Genomic DNA, 17,825 nt, shown 5'->3' on the forward strand with positions numbered 1-17,825 from the left:
GAATTGCCTAGGGTTTTAGTATTTATGCTATGATTCCATAAATGGCATGCTTTTGGTAGTAGGAAAGTTCAATATTTTTGAAAGGAGAGGGTATATTACAGTGACAATGCAGTAGATTCAGGTTTTGAGGCAAATAGTATAGGCAATGTAGCGGTCATTTAAAATTCCAACATCTGACTTTTTAGGAACCTACCTGTACCCAGGTGGCAACATATGTAGTACTTTTCTGTACATAAATGAGCACTTTTTTCTTCCACTTTTATGTTTAATTTTGGGGTAGAAAACCTATTGTAGATTTTAAGTAATAGCAACAAAAGGGGGAAAGGGAGGTTCAATTTATTTCCTAATTGAATTTACAGAAAATTAATAGGCCAATTTATTCCTTTCAATTTCTGTATATAATTCTCTACAATGTATTAGTCAGATAAAATTTTTTTTGTATTTCTGTAGGCTAACTGCAAACCTTACTAAGATGTCTAGGACAATTAGTAAATTATTATTCACCCTCATTTTACCATCTTGAATGGTTTTAATTAATTTATGACTGTTACAAAACAGACTACTTTTAGAATACTAACATATTTTAACCTACCAGTAATTGTATGTTGGTAAACTTGGATTAGAAGTAGAAAGATAACCTTTTTTTTACTCAGATTAGAAAATTATGAATTGATGAAGTATTATTATGTATCTTTGTCAAACCAGTTTCTATTGCTAAGACTGCTTTGCTGGCATATCCTACTTGTGCCATCCATTGAAATATTTCCCTTTCTAAGTGAGAAACACCTACAGTGTAATAATTGCTTTCAGTTGTGGTTGGTTCTTCTTTATCTCTTTGGTTTTGATTTTCCTTTTGACTTTCTCTTAAAAACTCAAGAGGTTGGGTTTTGGTGTTTTTTTGGATTCTAGCCACAAAGCTTAGGACTACAACATAATCCTCTTGGCTGCCACTATTTGGTTCTATTCCTTGTCTGCTCTCTTTTCCGCCAGCTCCAGTTGCAGTGTTTTTCAGCTATTTCTCATGCTCTTTTTTTTATTATTAGTCTTCAATTAATTAATTATACTTTAACTTAATACAACACACACTAATATTAGCATTAGAAAATGTCTATTTAATAAAACAAGAAATTTATTTTCTAGAAAACTTGATCATTGGGAAGACAGCTCTTGAAGCTACTTTGCTTTAGCCGTTTTCTTCCAATTCAGCATGCAAGATTTTCTGGCAATAATGTATAATGAACAGGCAAATATGATCTTTGATGATATCTGCCAACTTTGTAAACAAGTTAAACCAATATTTAATGTCTCTGTACAGAGAAAAAAATGATATTTTGATGTTATACAATATAATAGAATAAGGAAGATATTCATTCGGAACAAAATTCAGAATTAATTAAATTAAGGCATCCTTCATATGTAAAAGTGCAAGGACTGTTATAGTAGCAAGTGTTGTGTCATAAGACAGGTTGAATAATGCCGTGATATTATCACCAAAAATACACAGTATAATAATATGCTTTATTGTTGAGTTTCATTTTAGTTGTTTCTGTAAAAGATAAAGTAAGTGTGGAAATTTTTGCTTAAAAATTGTTTGCTTTACTATGAATGCTACAGTCTACTTGTATGAGCAGTTTTGGAAATTAAAAAAATCTGAGGTTGTGAATTATGTCCACTGCAATCTTCTTAGGCACAAAATGAAAACTTAACATCTGGTCTGTCTTGCTTAATTGTCCAGCTTGGATAATCACATTTTAGACACTCAAATTCATTTATAATTCAGTTAAATACATTTTAAAGGAATAATAAAAATCTCATGCATATCATAAATGTATCCATATTTGTGCTGCTTATGTTCTGTAATGTTTTAAGACTGTAGGAGTGGTTCCATGGAATCAGCAGTTGTGCTATTCCTGTGTGCGTTGTGTCAGTGGGGACTTCTGGAAAGTGTTTTCCACTTTCCAGTTGCCCTAATATTGTAGTATTTCCATAAAGTTACTTATCATCCAGCCTGATAACTATCCAGACCCTTAGTTTTCATAAAGACTAACACTGGGATTGCTTCTTGTAAATTTCTTTTTAGAGTTCAATCTCATGTTGTAGCCCTTACATTATGAGAAGTGAAAAGGCTGGGTAAGCTATTCTGCAGTTGTACAGACCTATTTTTTAAAGGGTTTTCTTGTGGTTATAAAATGTATGCTGTGTAAATCTTTTGATTTTGAAAATTTGAATTTTAGAAAGGAAAACCAGCTACCTATAGAAGGTCGAGTGTTGCTATAAAATTGCAGGAAGTAGTAATGTACTCTGTTACGTTATTAATATTTGACAAAAATGAGGTAAGCTTTCCTGCCAAATGAAATAAATCAGCACACATAAGATATTAATGGACAGGCCTTTGTTTCAGGATATAAATGACGTACAAGGAGAAGAAAAGCCCGAAACATTAGACACTCCTAAGTCTCTCATTTCCCTCAGCGCATTACCTGTAATCAGAAGTGCACAGGAAAAATAGGTTATAAAAATGTACAGAGATATCAATGCGAAGAAGGCCATTATAGTCTAAAATGACTGGGAAGCAGTTATAATCAAAATAATGGTTCAGAAAAATGCAGACAATAACTTAAGTTCTAAAAGAGTTGAGAAAATGCAGAAGGAAAACATTAGATGCTGCTGATAGGAATGTTTTTGCCCTAGAAGCAGGCATTGTAAATAAAACCTCAGAAACAGGAAAAAGGTGGGAAAAAAATAGAGGATGTATTGATTTATAGCTTTATTTCCATCTTTGTAGTCTACCACTTTGATACTCCTCAGGAGCTGTGCATTGTCTACTATGCCTATCTTTATCTCTGAGCTGATAGAGAAACCTTCTCTTACTAGGAAAATGTAGGACGCATAGTAACATACCTCAATAAAAAGCAAAGAAGATAAAAGGTTTGTAATGTGTCAGTGGATCTGTATAATCTCCTGAGCCACCTCTGAGCTGCAAACAATAAGTTTACAATTGCTCAGTTTTCCTCCATTATTACCGCTGTAGATGACAAGTTCTGTATGATGTGTGAGAGCAACTTTGGGGTTTTCATAGTAAAAACGTACTCAGAGCAGGCAGGTGAGAAGGCTCCAAGATGCAAGAGTGACTTTGTTTGTCCTCAGATCTGGAGTCTGGATCGGCATAACTTTCTGCCATGCAGGATTGTCAGTCTTGTTTTTATACGAAATACTGCATCACTTAAAGATGCAAAACATTCTTTAAACAGAAAGCTTGAGTTTCGTTTTATTCCTCTCTTATCTCCAAACTCATTTCCAGTCTTTTCTTCAGTTATCCATCTGAAACATTTTCTCTTTAAATAAAAATTGAGATTCATACTGAACACATTTCTTAGAGGTATTCAACTCTAAGAAATAAACTTATTTGCACCCAACATCAAGTATTAGGAGACCATTAAGTACAACTGTGAGAAGTGATAATGTTTATAGCATTTGTGCTTCACTTCTGTACCTCCAGAGGGACTTCCAAATATGCCCTTTGAGGTATGAGTGATCTGTATCAGGGTCATGAAGTAAAACAGGAAGTTTCACTCTGAAACATTAACATATGTTAAGTATGTAAGTATTCTGCTCGAAGTCCGAAAGACAGTACCGCTACTCCTCTGCAAAAATAAATAATGTATCTAACTTATGCCAAATATTTGTACCTACGTCTTGGTATACCTTAAAGTGATTGTGTGTTTGTTCATTAGTAACTGACCATTTTGCAGACTATAAAAATGAATATAATCTGCTGATTCTCATACTGTCTTGTTCATCAGAAATGACTCTGCAATAAGTAAATGTTTAATCTTAGTTTATATCTTTATTTTCAAGTATGGGTATGTGAAGGCATTTGTGGTAATGAACTGTGGTACAAAAAATGTTAATATATTTTCCTGTACAGCAGTTTATTAAGAAGTTTATTCTTGTTATGTTTGTACATTGCAGGACAGCTGTCACTTGATCAAAAAATGTAGCCATAGGAAAGTAAATAGCATGAAGGTTGTGGAGTAGGACTGAGGGATAAGTTACCTGCAAGCAGTGGTTTCCCTACCAAGCTGCACAATCTGTACAGGTGAAGCAATATGCTTTGTCCACTTGAACCACTCTGCAGTTCTGAATAGAACGCTGTGTTTTTCTATCATCTACTGTGACTCATGCCACAGTTGAGCAAAGAGCACTTAGAGAAAATTAGGAATATAACAGTTACCAAGTACATCTTTTGAGGGTGGGAATTAAACTAGAAATGCACAGGTGTTTGGAATTTTGAATTAGGATCACTGCAATCAACAGTGTGTTTAACCTTGCAGCATTTAAAAAAACACAACTCCTCCCGGTACCTGAGAGACATATTTTGTATTTTAATGTAGTTGTGTTATTGGAGAAATCTGTACATTTATGCACAGATCCTTTGCTTACCAGCTTACCAACCAATTTTTAGTTCAGCCATGCTGTTAAAGTGTGTGTTAAAGTAATCTAGATGCTTATGCCTAATTATGCTTTTATGTTTTCTTCCTTTCTTCTGCCTTTATTACTGGAAGTTTGCCCATTAGTTATTGTGATCCTCCTAACCTTAGTTCACAGGAATATGTTCTTCACAATGCTATAAAGCATTTTAATTGGTAGCACTTACTATCATGATAATGAGAGTGAGCAGTGCAATGCAGACTATTTCTGGAATGAGAATACGTTTTTCTCTTTGAGGTGGAGAGGCTAAAGGTTCCACAGAAAAAGTGCGCTTTTAGCTAGAAGGTGGCTTTCATACTTGTGTTCAGCCACTGAATACAATGATTTGGGACTTGCTTTGGTACTTTTTTTTCAAGTGCTTTTTGCAAAATTTTTAAGTCCATCATCTGATAATTACAAAGTGTTTTGGAGGGAGTAATTGCATGTCACTGATGCTTTGAGGTGGGGAAAATTATTCACTTTACAGTTCAGAAGAACTGAGCAATGTCCAAAACTACAGCTAGCAAGCAGAACACCTGGCATTATTGAGAAATCTGTACTTCATCTAACTTGGATTTTCTCAGTTTCCTAATACTTTTCATCTGTAAAGATGGAGTTGCATTATATGAGGAACTGAGAGAAATTACTAGCATTGTAGTTAATATTGCTTCATTAGTATTCATGTGGTAGCTAAAATAATATGAAGAAATAAGTAAAACAAAGTGTAAAGAAGGAAGACAACCCAGAATGCATGGAAGGTTGTTCTCTGATCCTCTAATATTTTTCCAGTCTGTTACTAGCCAAGTGCTGTTTTCTATGTTCTCCACATACAGCAGCATATACATATCAAGAAAGTTCTGAAATAGGTGTGTTTTGATTTCAGCACCACTGGAAATTGCCTCAGGTGTTTGAAGGATAGTGTCTTACAGTCCACAAAAAACAACAGTTTCCCTTGTAGACTTACCCCTTCCTTATTGATCAGGTAATGGACTATTTTCATTGAATTAAATATATAGAGGAGATAAACTGATCCTAACTGTTCACTAACTAATCACTGGCTTTTATTACCTAGGAGTGTTTTAATTGCATGATCCAGAGAGGGGACATAAAATGGTTAATTAGTTCAGTGAGGTAGTCTGTCCTGCTGGTTTAGTAATGAGTGGTTTACTCTCTTGTTTTGATTTGCTTTAATTGATGGAATTCCATTGAAACATGAGATGTTAGTTGCTGTGTAGTTCTTTTGGGATGGTGGAAGGAAGTGGAGAGGGGGAATAAGAGTATCCTTAGTGAAAAGTTTATGAGGTTTTTGTCTTTACTAACAGACATGAATCCAGGTGATAACAGCTTCTAGCCTCTACTTCCTCTTTTAACTGGCTATTGGAGTTTTAGCAAAAGTCTCATGCGCTAGCTCTTGAAGTTTCAGTGTATTCTAACTATATTTGTGATTCCTGGTCAATGTCCTGTTTGTGTTTATAGGCACTGCACACCAGTGCTTAAAAATGAAATTTCATACAATCATAGAATCTTAGAATGTTTTGGGTTGGAAAGGACCTTAAGATCATCCAGTTCCGGCGCCTGCCATGGGCATCCAGTTCCAGCGCCTGCCATGCGCAGACACCTTTCACTGGACAAGGTTGCTACAAGCCCTGTCCAACCTGACCCTGAATGCTGCCAGGGATGGGGCAGCCACAGTTTCTCTGGGCAACCTGTGCAAGGGCCTCAGAATTCTCACAGGGAACAACTTCAACCTAATGTCTAATCTCAGTCTCCTCTCTGTCATTCCTCCTTGTTCTGTCCCTACAGGCCCTTGTCAAAAGCCTGTCTCCAGGTTTCTTGTAGGCCCCTTTAGGTCTTGGAAGGCTGAAATTTCCAATTTATATATTAATTTTTATTCCTGAGTAGTTGGGAGGAAGGCATTTGTTTCTAATAGCACTAGGAATTTACATAATCTTGGTATTAAATTCTGAGAGTCAGCTTTTCTTTTACAATGTACTTGTTCTGTAGCAGCCTAGTGTAATTTGTGCCTCATTTTTTAAGTTTCAGCTTTCAAAATGTGAGATAGGGATTTTTATTTTTTTTTCTCATTTTCTCTGTTAAAGATACATACTGATTTCGTGGAATTACTGCAGCATGTAGCAAATGCTCTATGAGAACAAAAACTAATGTCCCAAGCAGAAAGCACCTAATTCCATGCAATTGTATAGGTACTTCTTCAAGATAGTGGTTTTAGGAACATTTAGGAGAAAGAAAAGAAAACAAATAGAATATAGTTGGTTTTAGTGGAAAGAAGTAGAGCATTGTTATCCTTAGGGTTTTTATTTTTGTTTTTAAAAGGCTGTCTGGAAAGTGTTATGATTGACTAAGTATTTAACACTGAAATTATCTGTAATAGTGACACCTCATAGCTGTTTTCAGTCATAAGCCCATCTTGTTTTCCCTCACTCATGTCATCTGTCATACATACCTGAATGTTACTCTTTTGTGTATATTTCATGTGGAAGGTTAACATGTAATGGCCTTTTTATAAGTCACTTAACACTGTTATACTAGAGATCTTTATTTGTAGCAAATTGAAATTAATTAGTATCCTGGAAACTGGAAGAAAATTAAATGTTAGCTATTAATTTAAAGCAATGGAGGTGACATTTTTAAATGCCTTTTTTTCAGATTCTGGCTATAAATTCTGTAATAAATCACAGGGATCAAAATGCATTTTTCTGTAGTTCTATATTTATACTGAAAAATACGAACATCCTTTTAAATAAGGTTTCACACGAGTAAAAACAGTGAAAAAGTTGTTTGAAAAACCTTAACCAAACCCTCAGAATAAAAATAAAAAAATAAAAATTTAAAAGCTTGATGCAGCTGTAGCCTTCAGTGTAACGTTTTCAGAAATACTTTTAAGCTTGCAAATATACATGAGGAAATATGGAAAATTCAGCAACAAATCACTGAGGATATGAAACATCTAAAATGGCAGCAGAAACGCTAACAAGATACTCTAGCTTTCAGGATGTTTATTACCCTGGGGAATGAAATAATAAGTGCTAGTCGAATAGCCATTTTGAATAAATTACAAGTAAGAGAACAGAGAAAAAAAGAACCCAAAAAGGACATCTACAGTGTATGTAAGTGACTGGTGATGGAGCACTTAGAATGAAATTATGCTCATACTGTTTCACTCCACTGAACGGCAAGTTATTAAAAGTGCTAAGTAACTTCTGCTGGGATTTAGCAAGATTTTAAGTATCACTAGATCTGCTAACCATGGGTGGTTTCTGTGTTGTCCAAGAACTAATTCCTCACAAGAACTGTGAAAACTACCTGAGAGGGGGATTATACAAGTCCCTTTAAAACACTATGAGTAAAAAGAAAGAAATTCACATCTGAAATATTTTCTAAGTGAGAGGAAGAGCCTACCTTACACAGAGTAAAAAAAGCAAATTTGCTTAAGTCAGAAGTAAATGTATTAAGTTCTCAAATGGCTTTATTAATACAGGTGGTGTATTAAAAGTAATACATAGTATTGCAACTTCGAGAATATGAGATTATTAACTAAAGGGAGAAAAAGATGTTAATACTGTGAAACTCATATCCAGCAGTAGTACTTTTATTTTGCTCTTTGTACCTTTACTAGTAAGTTAAGTTCTAGCATAATGCATTCTTTTCTATCTTGCGTTAATAGCTTGATGCTCACTATTTCGTAAATTTTACTGATATCCTGTGGGAGATGGCAATGAAAAGGTTTCGCTATTTGATACAAATTGAGACAAAAAGAAAGAAGCCATTAGCATGGAAAAATTGATAGTGGACTTGACAGTTGTGTCCACCCGCAGAAGCTCTGGGCCATTAGCTGATTGCTAGGCCATGATTCCTCCCTTGGCACTTGTGTGCAGCCTGGCAGCTTGAATTGTGTAATTGGGTGACCCACTGCCAGCTAATAGACAGCTTGAAAACCACTGTTTCATGAAGCAGAGACTTTGTATATCTGTTTTTCAGAAGACCTACTGTTAATTTACATATATCCTGAACATAGTGTCAAAATCTCTACCAACTTTCTGAAATCCCAGTTCGGTTTTCGTGCAAGTGGGTTTGTAAATTTTCAGCAATGATGAAAAACAGTTCCTCTAGATGACTGAAAGCAAAAGAATGTCACATACAAACTGACAAAAATTGACAAAAATATGAACCGAGTGTAATGTTTGTAAGCATCACATTGTGTACTATTTACAGTATATTTTCCCTAATAATCAGACTTACATATGAGGCATAAACCTAAGACAGTTCAGTATATAGCTTTATCTTAATCTGACTCACAACATGTTTAAATGCTAGGTCAGGTTCAGGTAGGTTTTAATGGTAGGTTTTAATTAACTCTGTTGTTTTAGGGTTTTTTTTTGAGATATGACCTCATTGCCTTTTTCCACTCCTAATGTGCATTTGTCACAAAATCTAGACTATACTAAGACAATAAAAAATGTATTGACTGAAGTATGATTGGAACCGAAGGCAAAAATTTTTGAAGTTTCTTGGTATTACTTTTTACAGATTGAATAGAAGAATTAATGATTTGGTTTTGTTTCTCCTTCTTTCACCAACAAACAATACCACATGGGAACATCAAACTATGTAATACAGTGCATATTGAACTGGTTTATATATTAGTGCGTATCTTCAGCTGGAGCCTGTGACTTCAGTCTTGTTTTTAAGTGTTCCGTCTTTTCTAACTGCAAGAATAACTGCATTTAAATCCCTTCATCATCAAGCTCAAGAACCATAGTGGCAGAAAAGTCATGTGAGTCACATACGTTAAAATTCTTAAATCAAGTTACAGTATTTACACTCTAACACAGGCTCTGTCTACGTACCAAATAGTATAGTGCAGCATTGGTATGGGTCAGTTGATCAAAGTAGTTATAGATATACCAGCTTTAACATCCTTAAATATGGCTCAAGACTTACTTTACACAAAATATAGTCCAGTCTTTTGTCATGAATGTCCCCACCATGCATAGTGTTTGAAGCTGTCATTGCTTCAGACCTTTCTTCTGCATAAGCTGCAGAAAAAAATCTGCCCACGGTGGGCAGGTTTTTACACTGGTTGCTTCCAAGAGCAGTGTAGTTTGTATGCACCAAAATCATTCTTCAAAGCCAGTGAACATGCATTACATGCCCAGGGAATTTACTTCAGAACTATGCTATAGCACTGATACAAAACATTAAAGCTAATGTAGTTATTCTAGAATATTTACGTAATACAAGCCATTTGTGAGCATATTAGCTATTTAAGCTGAAAACGTGAATTTAGTTTAACAATACTTTGCCCATGATACTACTAATGTTACAGATTTAATTGTGTTGCTTAACATTTGTTTTCATTCAAAAAATTTTGCGTATTTTATTAGATTAAGATGGAAATACATTATAAACAATGAAATGTAATGTACATATAGTACATTAATAATATATTGTTAGCATGTATTATGTTTCCAAATATATGCTGTAGAGAAGCCACAGTAGGTTTTTTATTACGTATTACTATGGGCTGTCTCCTAATATAAAAAAAATGAAACGTATTTGAGATGGAGGGAGGGAAAGAAACACTATTGATTTTCTGAGCTTCTCATCCATCATTAGCCAAATTTCCTTTTCCTGTAAGACTAAGTAGCTTTTTTGGTTTTGATGGAAACTAATGCTGGGTAACATCTGTAGAGAGAAGATGGAGCCAGTTGTCTGATTTCTCAATGTCTTTTGTAATTATGGGAACATGTTTCAAGGTACTTCTCCAAATCTATATCAAATCTGATTTGTTAATCTGCAGGTTTATTTGTGTGACCTCAGAGGGCACCTGTGGTGAGTTGACCTTGGCTGGTTGCCACAGAACCACCCAGACACTCTCTCAGTCCCTCTCCTTAACAGGACAGGGGACAAAGTCAAGACAAAATAGCTTGTGGATGCCCCTAGTTCTCACCAGATTTGATGTTCATGACATTATTTCTCACACTTTTTTTCCCCTCTGTCATTCCTCTTTTCCACAGCTGCCATGTATGGTTTCTTACCGTTTCTGGAATGTTTTGCGAGAGGCACCACCATCTTGGCTGAGGTGGTCAGCCATTTAAAATGGCTTCAAATAGTTTCAAATGTGTAAATATATGGGTGTTTACTTTTTGTTCTAATTTAGAGACCTGGCTGCAAGGAACTGCTTGGTAGGTGAAAGCAACATTTTGAAAATAAGTGATTTTGGAATGTCCCGGCAAGAGGATGATGGTGTGTACTCATCGTCAGGCCTCAAGCAGATTCCTATCAAGTGGACTGCTCCAGAAGCTCTCAACTATGGTAAGAACAGACCCGTGTCTTCTTGGGGAAAAAAAACAAAAACAACAAAAAAAAAACAACCAGAAGTACTATAAGAAGCACCAGGACTACACCATGGGCAATATTTGAGTGTGTGTGTATATATATATATATATATAAAATATATATTCATAGTAATATATATAATATATATAAAAATATATATACATTCCTACTGCCCAGATCAAATAAATAATTTTTACAATTATTTTAATATTTCAATCTTATTCAATTATAAAATACTGGTTTGCCTTCAAAAGGAATAAGGCAACAAGATCAGAATTGCTATTATGCAGCAATAAAATAATACTTTAGGTTATGTTACTGACTCATTCTAGTAGACTACCTAGTTAGTAATCTAAATCATGATTCTTACCAAAATGTATAGCAAGTTCTGTTTATTTATGGCAGTGATTGTTCCAGCACCTCTTTGAAAACGGTAGGAAGTTTTAACATACTAGAACACTCTTGTTGGATAAAATATTGCATTAGAGAAAAGTATAGTCGCCGACTCACACTTTTTTTTTTAACTGCAGCTTTTTTAACTGAAGCTGCTATATTTTGCTTTTTAGCTTATATGAAACTAGAAAATTAAGTTCTAAGTAAAGTGGGCTCTAAAGAAGCAGCGTATTAAATGAACAATGCCATGTTTTATTATGTAGTTTTCTCAGCCAGTTTTTCAGTTAAGTACTTAGAAAAAAAAAGTGTTTCAAATTCTTCATTTGAAGTGTCCATAAATATTTCTGCTATCTCAAAGCTTTTTTTTCTAAAAAATTGTGCATTGGAAATTGCAAGTTGTGACTTATGATTGCAAACAAAATGCTTCTTCTCATTAGTGCTTTTGCAGGAGTTAATGTCACAACACAATAAAGCAGATCTTCCGTTTGGAAGGCTAATAATAAATTAATAACAGTAGTCATAGAATCATAGAATGGTTAGGGTTGGAAAGGACCTTAAGACCATCAAGTTCCAACCTCCCTGCTATGGCCAGGGACACCTCACACTAAACCATGTCACCCAAGGCTCCGTCACTGCCAGGAATGGAGCAATTACCACTTCCTTGGGCAGCCTGTTCCAGTGCCTCACTACCCTCACAGCAAAGAATTTCTTCCTTATATCTAATCTAAACTTCCCCTGTTTTAAGTTTTAACCCATTACGCCTTGTCCTGTCACTGCAGTCCCTAATGAATAGTCCCTCCCCAGCATCTTTGTAGGACCCCTTCAGATACTGGAAGGCTGCTATGAGGTCTCCACGCAGCCTTCTCTTCTCCAGGCTGAACAGCCCCAACTTTCTCAGCCTATCTTCATACGGGAGGTGCTCCAGTCCCCTCATCATCCTCATGGCCCTCCTCTGGACTTGTTCCGTTTCATGTCCTTTTTATGTTGAGGACACCAGAACTGCACACAGTACTCCAAGTGAGGTCTCATGAGAGCAGAGTAGAGGGGCTACTGATCATAGATCATAGTCGATCATAGTCGATCATGATCATGGTATTGAGGTAATGATCATGTCTTATCAACTATTCTAAGAGATGTCAGTGTTGCTAACGTTCACACACTTTTTCTATTCTGGGTGTTTGTTCCAATGCAAAAAGTGTTTTGAATTTTACTTTTGTTATTTTAGAAATGCATACAGTTTATTTGATACATCATGGAAATCCATCTTTCATAGCCATATGCAGTCCAGTGTACTACATTAAACAGGAAACAGGCTTTTGTGACAATACCTTCACTTTGTACTTTTGAGTCTTTAATTTTCATAGTACAGGAAAGGCGAGTATAGTTGATTGACATCTATTTATTTTGTGTTTCCTAAAATGCATAAATACTCAAGCACCTTTAAGTGATTTTCCATGGTGTTTGGAAAGTAAGCTCTCTCAAACATTTGATAGTGTGTTCTGCAGGCTAATACTCAACTTTCAAATGTCACAGTAGGTTAATAGCAGTCACAGAAAGATTTTAAATGAGAAAAAAAAAACAAAAACAAAATAACCACACAGGCTGTGACATCTAGAATTGCCAGATTAGGTCAAATGGAGTAGTTAGTTGTGTCTGAAGTCATAATCAAAATTCCGATGTTACTAGAGCTTCTGTGATACTAAACCTTTGGTTCAGTAAGTGCTGTTCCATGATGTTATTTTTGCTTGGAGCTATGTGATTTCTATCACTTCCAGCAAGTGAAAAAATTGCTTGAAAAGCTCCTAATAAAATTACATATTTAGGCCATGTATTTTTGCTTTCTAGTCTCTCAGAAATAAGACACACATTTAATATGTATGTTTTTCCAGTATGACATTTTGACTTGTTTGCCATGTTAATAAATTATTGTGTGGAAGGGTTTGGTTGTTGTTTTGTTGTGGTTTTTTTTTTTTATTGTGAATGAACAGGCCTGTTTTTTCTGCCAAATAATGTCATACCGAAAGAGATAATTAGCTCTACAGAACTTGCACTCTCTTTAAAAAACCCTAATCACCTATCTTTTATCTACTAAATTATTTCAATAAAAAGTGTTAAATTACTGGATGCCAAACTCTGAAGAGAGTTCATACGTAGACAAAAAAGAGCATAGTGAATGTCTATCACCTAGAAGGCACACAAGCTAATGTAGTGCAGCTGAAAGTGATATTTAGTTTAAGAGTAAACTGAACTTTCTGATGTCAGAACAGTTGTCATATCACCAACTTTCACTGTAATTAACATGTATTTTCCTTTCTTCAAGTCAGAAGTTGCTTAGTTTGGTTTATTTAATGGTAAGAGATGAAGAAACAATACATTCACATTCATAAATATTTAAAGAATAAAGACATATATACAAAGTAATAGTATGGAACAAGAAAAACAGTCATGAAAAATATTGAAAATATTGTTGGATATGCATTTTTAAGATAATTTCACATATCCTGCTGCAAAGGGCTAGAAGCCTTCGCTTTCTGATGTGAATCCATCCTTCTTAATATGACTCCATCAGCGACAATAGAAGTATCTCGTCCAAGATCTCTTTTCCTCCATAATATAAAGCTTTCATTCCACAGAGAGGTTACCTAATTTGCTGTATCCTAAGCATAGTTGAACATAACGGAACCAGCAGGCCAGATTTTTTTTTTTTTTTTTTTTTTTCTCTAGCTGATTGGGTACATCAGTTCTTCAGGGTAATAATTAAGCAAGTTGAGGCAACTGTAATTTTCAGAGAACAATTTCTCAAAGCTTGAAAACCAGGCCCTCTTTGCAGTTACAAACTGCTGGTTGTAGCTCCTCTCAGAATACTCATTGCAATGCGTTATTAGGGAACTGGGAAATGTAATTTTTAAAAAAGTATCTTTTGAATTGAAAGGGAGGGAGGAGGAACTGACATTTTTCAAAAAGAAAATAGTATGTTAATACACAAAAAAGGAAAGAAATTCTTAACTTCCTTGAAAAATAACTAAGGTCCGTCAAATAGTGGAACTTTAAGTTAGCTTATATTATGCATAGATATTGACCTTAAGATATTCTGTTTCTAATTTTCAATACAGGATACTGGTATCCGCAGAACGTATTACTAGTAGCTTCAGCTTTGTTCTGCTTAAAGCTTGCCAACATAACCTGTAACTTCACCTTTACGGAAAATTTGGAGCCATAATTATCTGAAACATTTGTGTCTCTGTACATTAAGCTGAGGGTTTTCTCTCCTTTTCTTAGGGAGATACACGTCTGAGAGTGATGTATGGAGCTTTGGAATCCTTTTGTGGGAGACCTTCAGTTTAGGAGTGTGTCCGTACCCTGGAATGACCAACCAGCAAGCACGAGAACAAGTTGAGAAAGGTAGTTATTTGTACCGAGTGAAAGAATGCTCCATAGATGCATAAGGGTATAGTGCATATAGTATAAAAGGGCAAAGAAGTAGCATGTGAGTTATCCAGAAAATTGGGCAAAAATATGATATTTTTAATTGCTTTCTGGAAGGATTAGTGTTTTATATATAGGCTTCTTGAAAAATAGAATATACTGACCAGTGACTTAAAGGACAGAAGACTTACAGGATGTTGACTTTCATTGTGTCAGAACTAGAAAGTGAGACAGAGAGGAGGGTTTTACTGCTGTGCAAAGGAGAGGCTTGACCAGAATGTATTATTTAAGATTATGCTAATGCAAGTATAAATATTCTGAACTGCCAGAAGAAAAAATCTGTGTCATTCCATCTTCTCTATTAAAGCATTTCAGGCAAAGATTTAGCAATTATGTAGAATTGGTAGAAAATGGTAAGCTAGTTGAGCGTTGAAAGCCACATTTCTTTTATACAAAACAACCAAAAGGCTTTTATTTAAAATAGCAAATAATTTTGAGCAGAATTTCCAGGCTTTGATTTATTTTTATCATCCTTAGTGGCTTTTCAGAACTTTTGAACTTTATGAAGTACACAGTAGTTCATAAATAGGTTCTAAGCTAGGAAAAATGTTAAATGATTAAAAATAAAACCCCAATCTTTATGAATTTTATGTTTTTTTCAGCTATTTATACTGCGGGGAAAATAGTTCTGTTGGCTTATCAGCAATTCTTTTTACCTTTTTTTCTGTTTGTTTTTTAATGCAATTTTCATTTCTCCCATCATCCTGTTGTCTTGATTTTCAGTATATAATAGCTCTTCTTTTAGGACTGTCAGCTAAGACACTCCAGATTCTCTTCCTTATCTTATCTATCTCAGTTACTCAATCAGTAAGAGCCTTAAGTGCAGGGGAGACTTTGGGTGAAGGAAAAGATTTTTAAGTAGTTTCATATTACATTGGCTGTGTCAACAGCCCAGCCATTCTCCCTTGAAGTTAGATACGTTAATCCAGACGCAGAGCATATGCATGCAATGTAATAAAGTAAGAATGTTTTGTTTTACCTGTTGCATGAGGCCAGTATCATTTATACTCTGCATTAGAAAGGGAGATGGAGAGAGTCATGGATCTGCATTTAGCTGTAGAGTCCTGTGTGCCAGCTAACTTTACTGTCCACTGCCTGTCATCTGCTCAGAGAGCTCCATGTGGTAAACAGTTCATAGAATGACAGATTAACAGAATGGCTGAGGTCTGCAGGGACCTTTGTTTGTCATCTAGTCCAGCTGTCTGCTCAATCAGGGCCACTTAAAGCGAGTTTCCCAGGACTATTCCCAGATGGCTTTTGGATATCTCCATGGATGGAGACACTGTAACCTCTCTGGGCAACCTGTGCCAATGCTCAGTCACCATCATAGAGAAGTGTTTCATGATGTTCAGGAGGAACTTCTTGTGTTTCAGTTTGTGCCCAGTGCCTTTCTTCCCGTTACTGGGCAATACTATTAAGAGCCTGGTCCTTTTTGCACCTTCCCTGCAGGTATTTATGTACATTGGTGAGTTCCTCCTGACTCTTCTCCAGGCTGAACAATCCCAGCTCTCTCAGCCTTACCTCATGTGAGAGCTGCTCCAGTCCCTTCATCATCTTGGTAGCACTTTGTGGGACTCTCTCTGGTATGTCCATGTCTCTCTGGTACTCAACACTGGATCCAATACTCCAGATGTGACCTCACCACTGCCAAGCAGGGGGGAAGGATCATCTCCCTCGACCTGATGGCAACACTTCTCTTAATGCAGCTCGTAACACCTATAACATTCACCTTCTTTCCCACAAGGACACATTGCTGGTGCATGTTCAACCCTTGGTGTCCACCAGGACCTCCAGCATGTCCTGGTGCCTGGGGCTGTTCCTCTCCTTGAGCTGCAGGACTTTAATCTTCCCCTTGCTGAACTGTGTGAGGTTCCTGTGGGCCACTTTCTTCTCCAGCCTGTCCAGGTACCTCTGGATGGTGGCACAACCCTCTGACATATCAGCCCCTCTTCCCATTTCGGTGTCCTTTGCAGACTTGATGAGGATGTACTCTGCCCATCATCCAGATCGTTAATGAAGATGTTCAACAGGACTGGACACAGTACCAGTGAACCTTAGGATACACTGCTAGTTACTGACCTCCAACTAGACTTTGTGCCACTGATCACGTCCCATTGGGACTTGCCATTGAATGAGTTACCTACTTTCTCCCTGATCTCTGGAGCCTGGGATTCCTGAAGGACAGTCCTGCTAGGGAAGACTGAGGCAAAGGCAGCATTCAGTACCTCAGAAATTTACTCCCATCTTAATGTTTATTATTGATTTCCTCAGGGAGGAACACAAAGAAAACCTAGAGGGTAGCTACTTCCTAAGATACAGAAAACAAATCTGTGCAGGTTGCTGCCTTTAGGGATGAGAAGCATACTGACAATCTGCCATGCCCAAATTAAATGTCATTGGTACCTGAGCTTTGATTAGTTTATTACTTATCTCTAAGGCTTTCCTCATGTTACCCTGAAGATCTTTTTTAACGGAATGATCTTGGACTTTACTTTTTTCTTTTTATATTTGTCAATATGCATCAGTTGTCAATGCTAAACATTTTACTCCCATTTTTTGTGTACCAGGTTACCGAATGTCAGCGCCACAAAAATGTCCAGAAGAAATACATAAAATAATGCAGAGGTGCTGGGACTACAAGCCAGAAAACCGGCCAAAATTCAGTGAGATTCAGAAAGAGCTGTCTTCAATCAAAAAGAAAGTGACATAGTGATGAGCGAGTGCCAGACTCAATGTGTGGGACTTTATTTGTCCAATGAAGTAATTTTTTCCCCTCAAACACTATGCATTTATACAACATTATTTGCAATATTTTTCTGTGATTAGTTTGAAATTAACTGATTTTCTGTATATATGAGTACCATCTTGAATGATGTCTACATCTGCATTAAAGGCATATACTGCAAAATATTATATATCCAGTCACAGTAATCATGTCATTGAGGATACACATAAATAGTAGAGCACATAGTGTTTAAGGGACTGTGGCTTCTATCTGTTTTACATCAAGTAACTGTTAGTGACATTTTTCAGAGGTCTTCTACTCTAAGCTGTGTTCTCACTCTGCTGTCGCTGTCCTGTATGTCAATATCAGCAGCACTCTAATGTGGTGACTG

General features: G+C 36.1%; 1 protein-coding gene across 2 annotated transcripts in view; it reads left to right on the plus strand.

Annotated features, from left to right (window-relative positions):
* The window catches only part of FER (FER tyrosine kinase), a 147,426-nt gene extending 129,804 nt beyond the window's left edge, over positions 1-17,622 (plus strand). For both annotated transcript variants that reach the window (XM_057410458.1, XM_057410459.1), the window contains exons 18-20: positions 10,652-10,806; positions 14,503-14,625; positions 17,277-17,622. In XM_057410458.1, the coding sequence (XP_057266441.1) occupies positions 10,652-10,806; positions 14,503-14,625; positions 17,277-17,419 (421 nt within the window). In that variant the 3' untranslated portion in view covers positions 17,420-17,622. The remainder of the gene's footprint in view (positions 1-10,651; positions 10,807-14,502; positions 14,626-17,276) is intronic.
* Positions 17,623-17,825: the final 203 nt, after the last annotated feature.

This window comes from Pezoporus wallicus, unplaced genomic scaffold, assembly GCF_028554395.1.
Source record: "Pezoporus wallicus isolate ANWC-B61680 ecotype Strahan unplaced genomic scaffold, APGP_CSIRO_Pwel_v1 contig_2749, whole genome shotgun sequence".
Lineage (NCBI taxonomy): Eukaryota > Metazoa > Chordata > Aves > Psittaciformes > Psittacidae > Pezoporus > Pezoporus wallicus.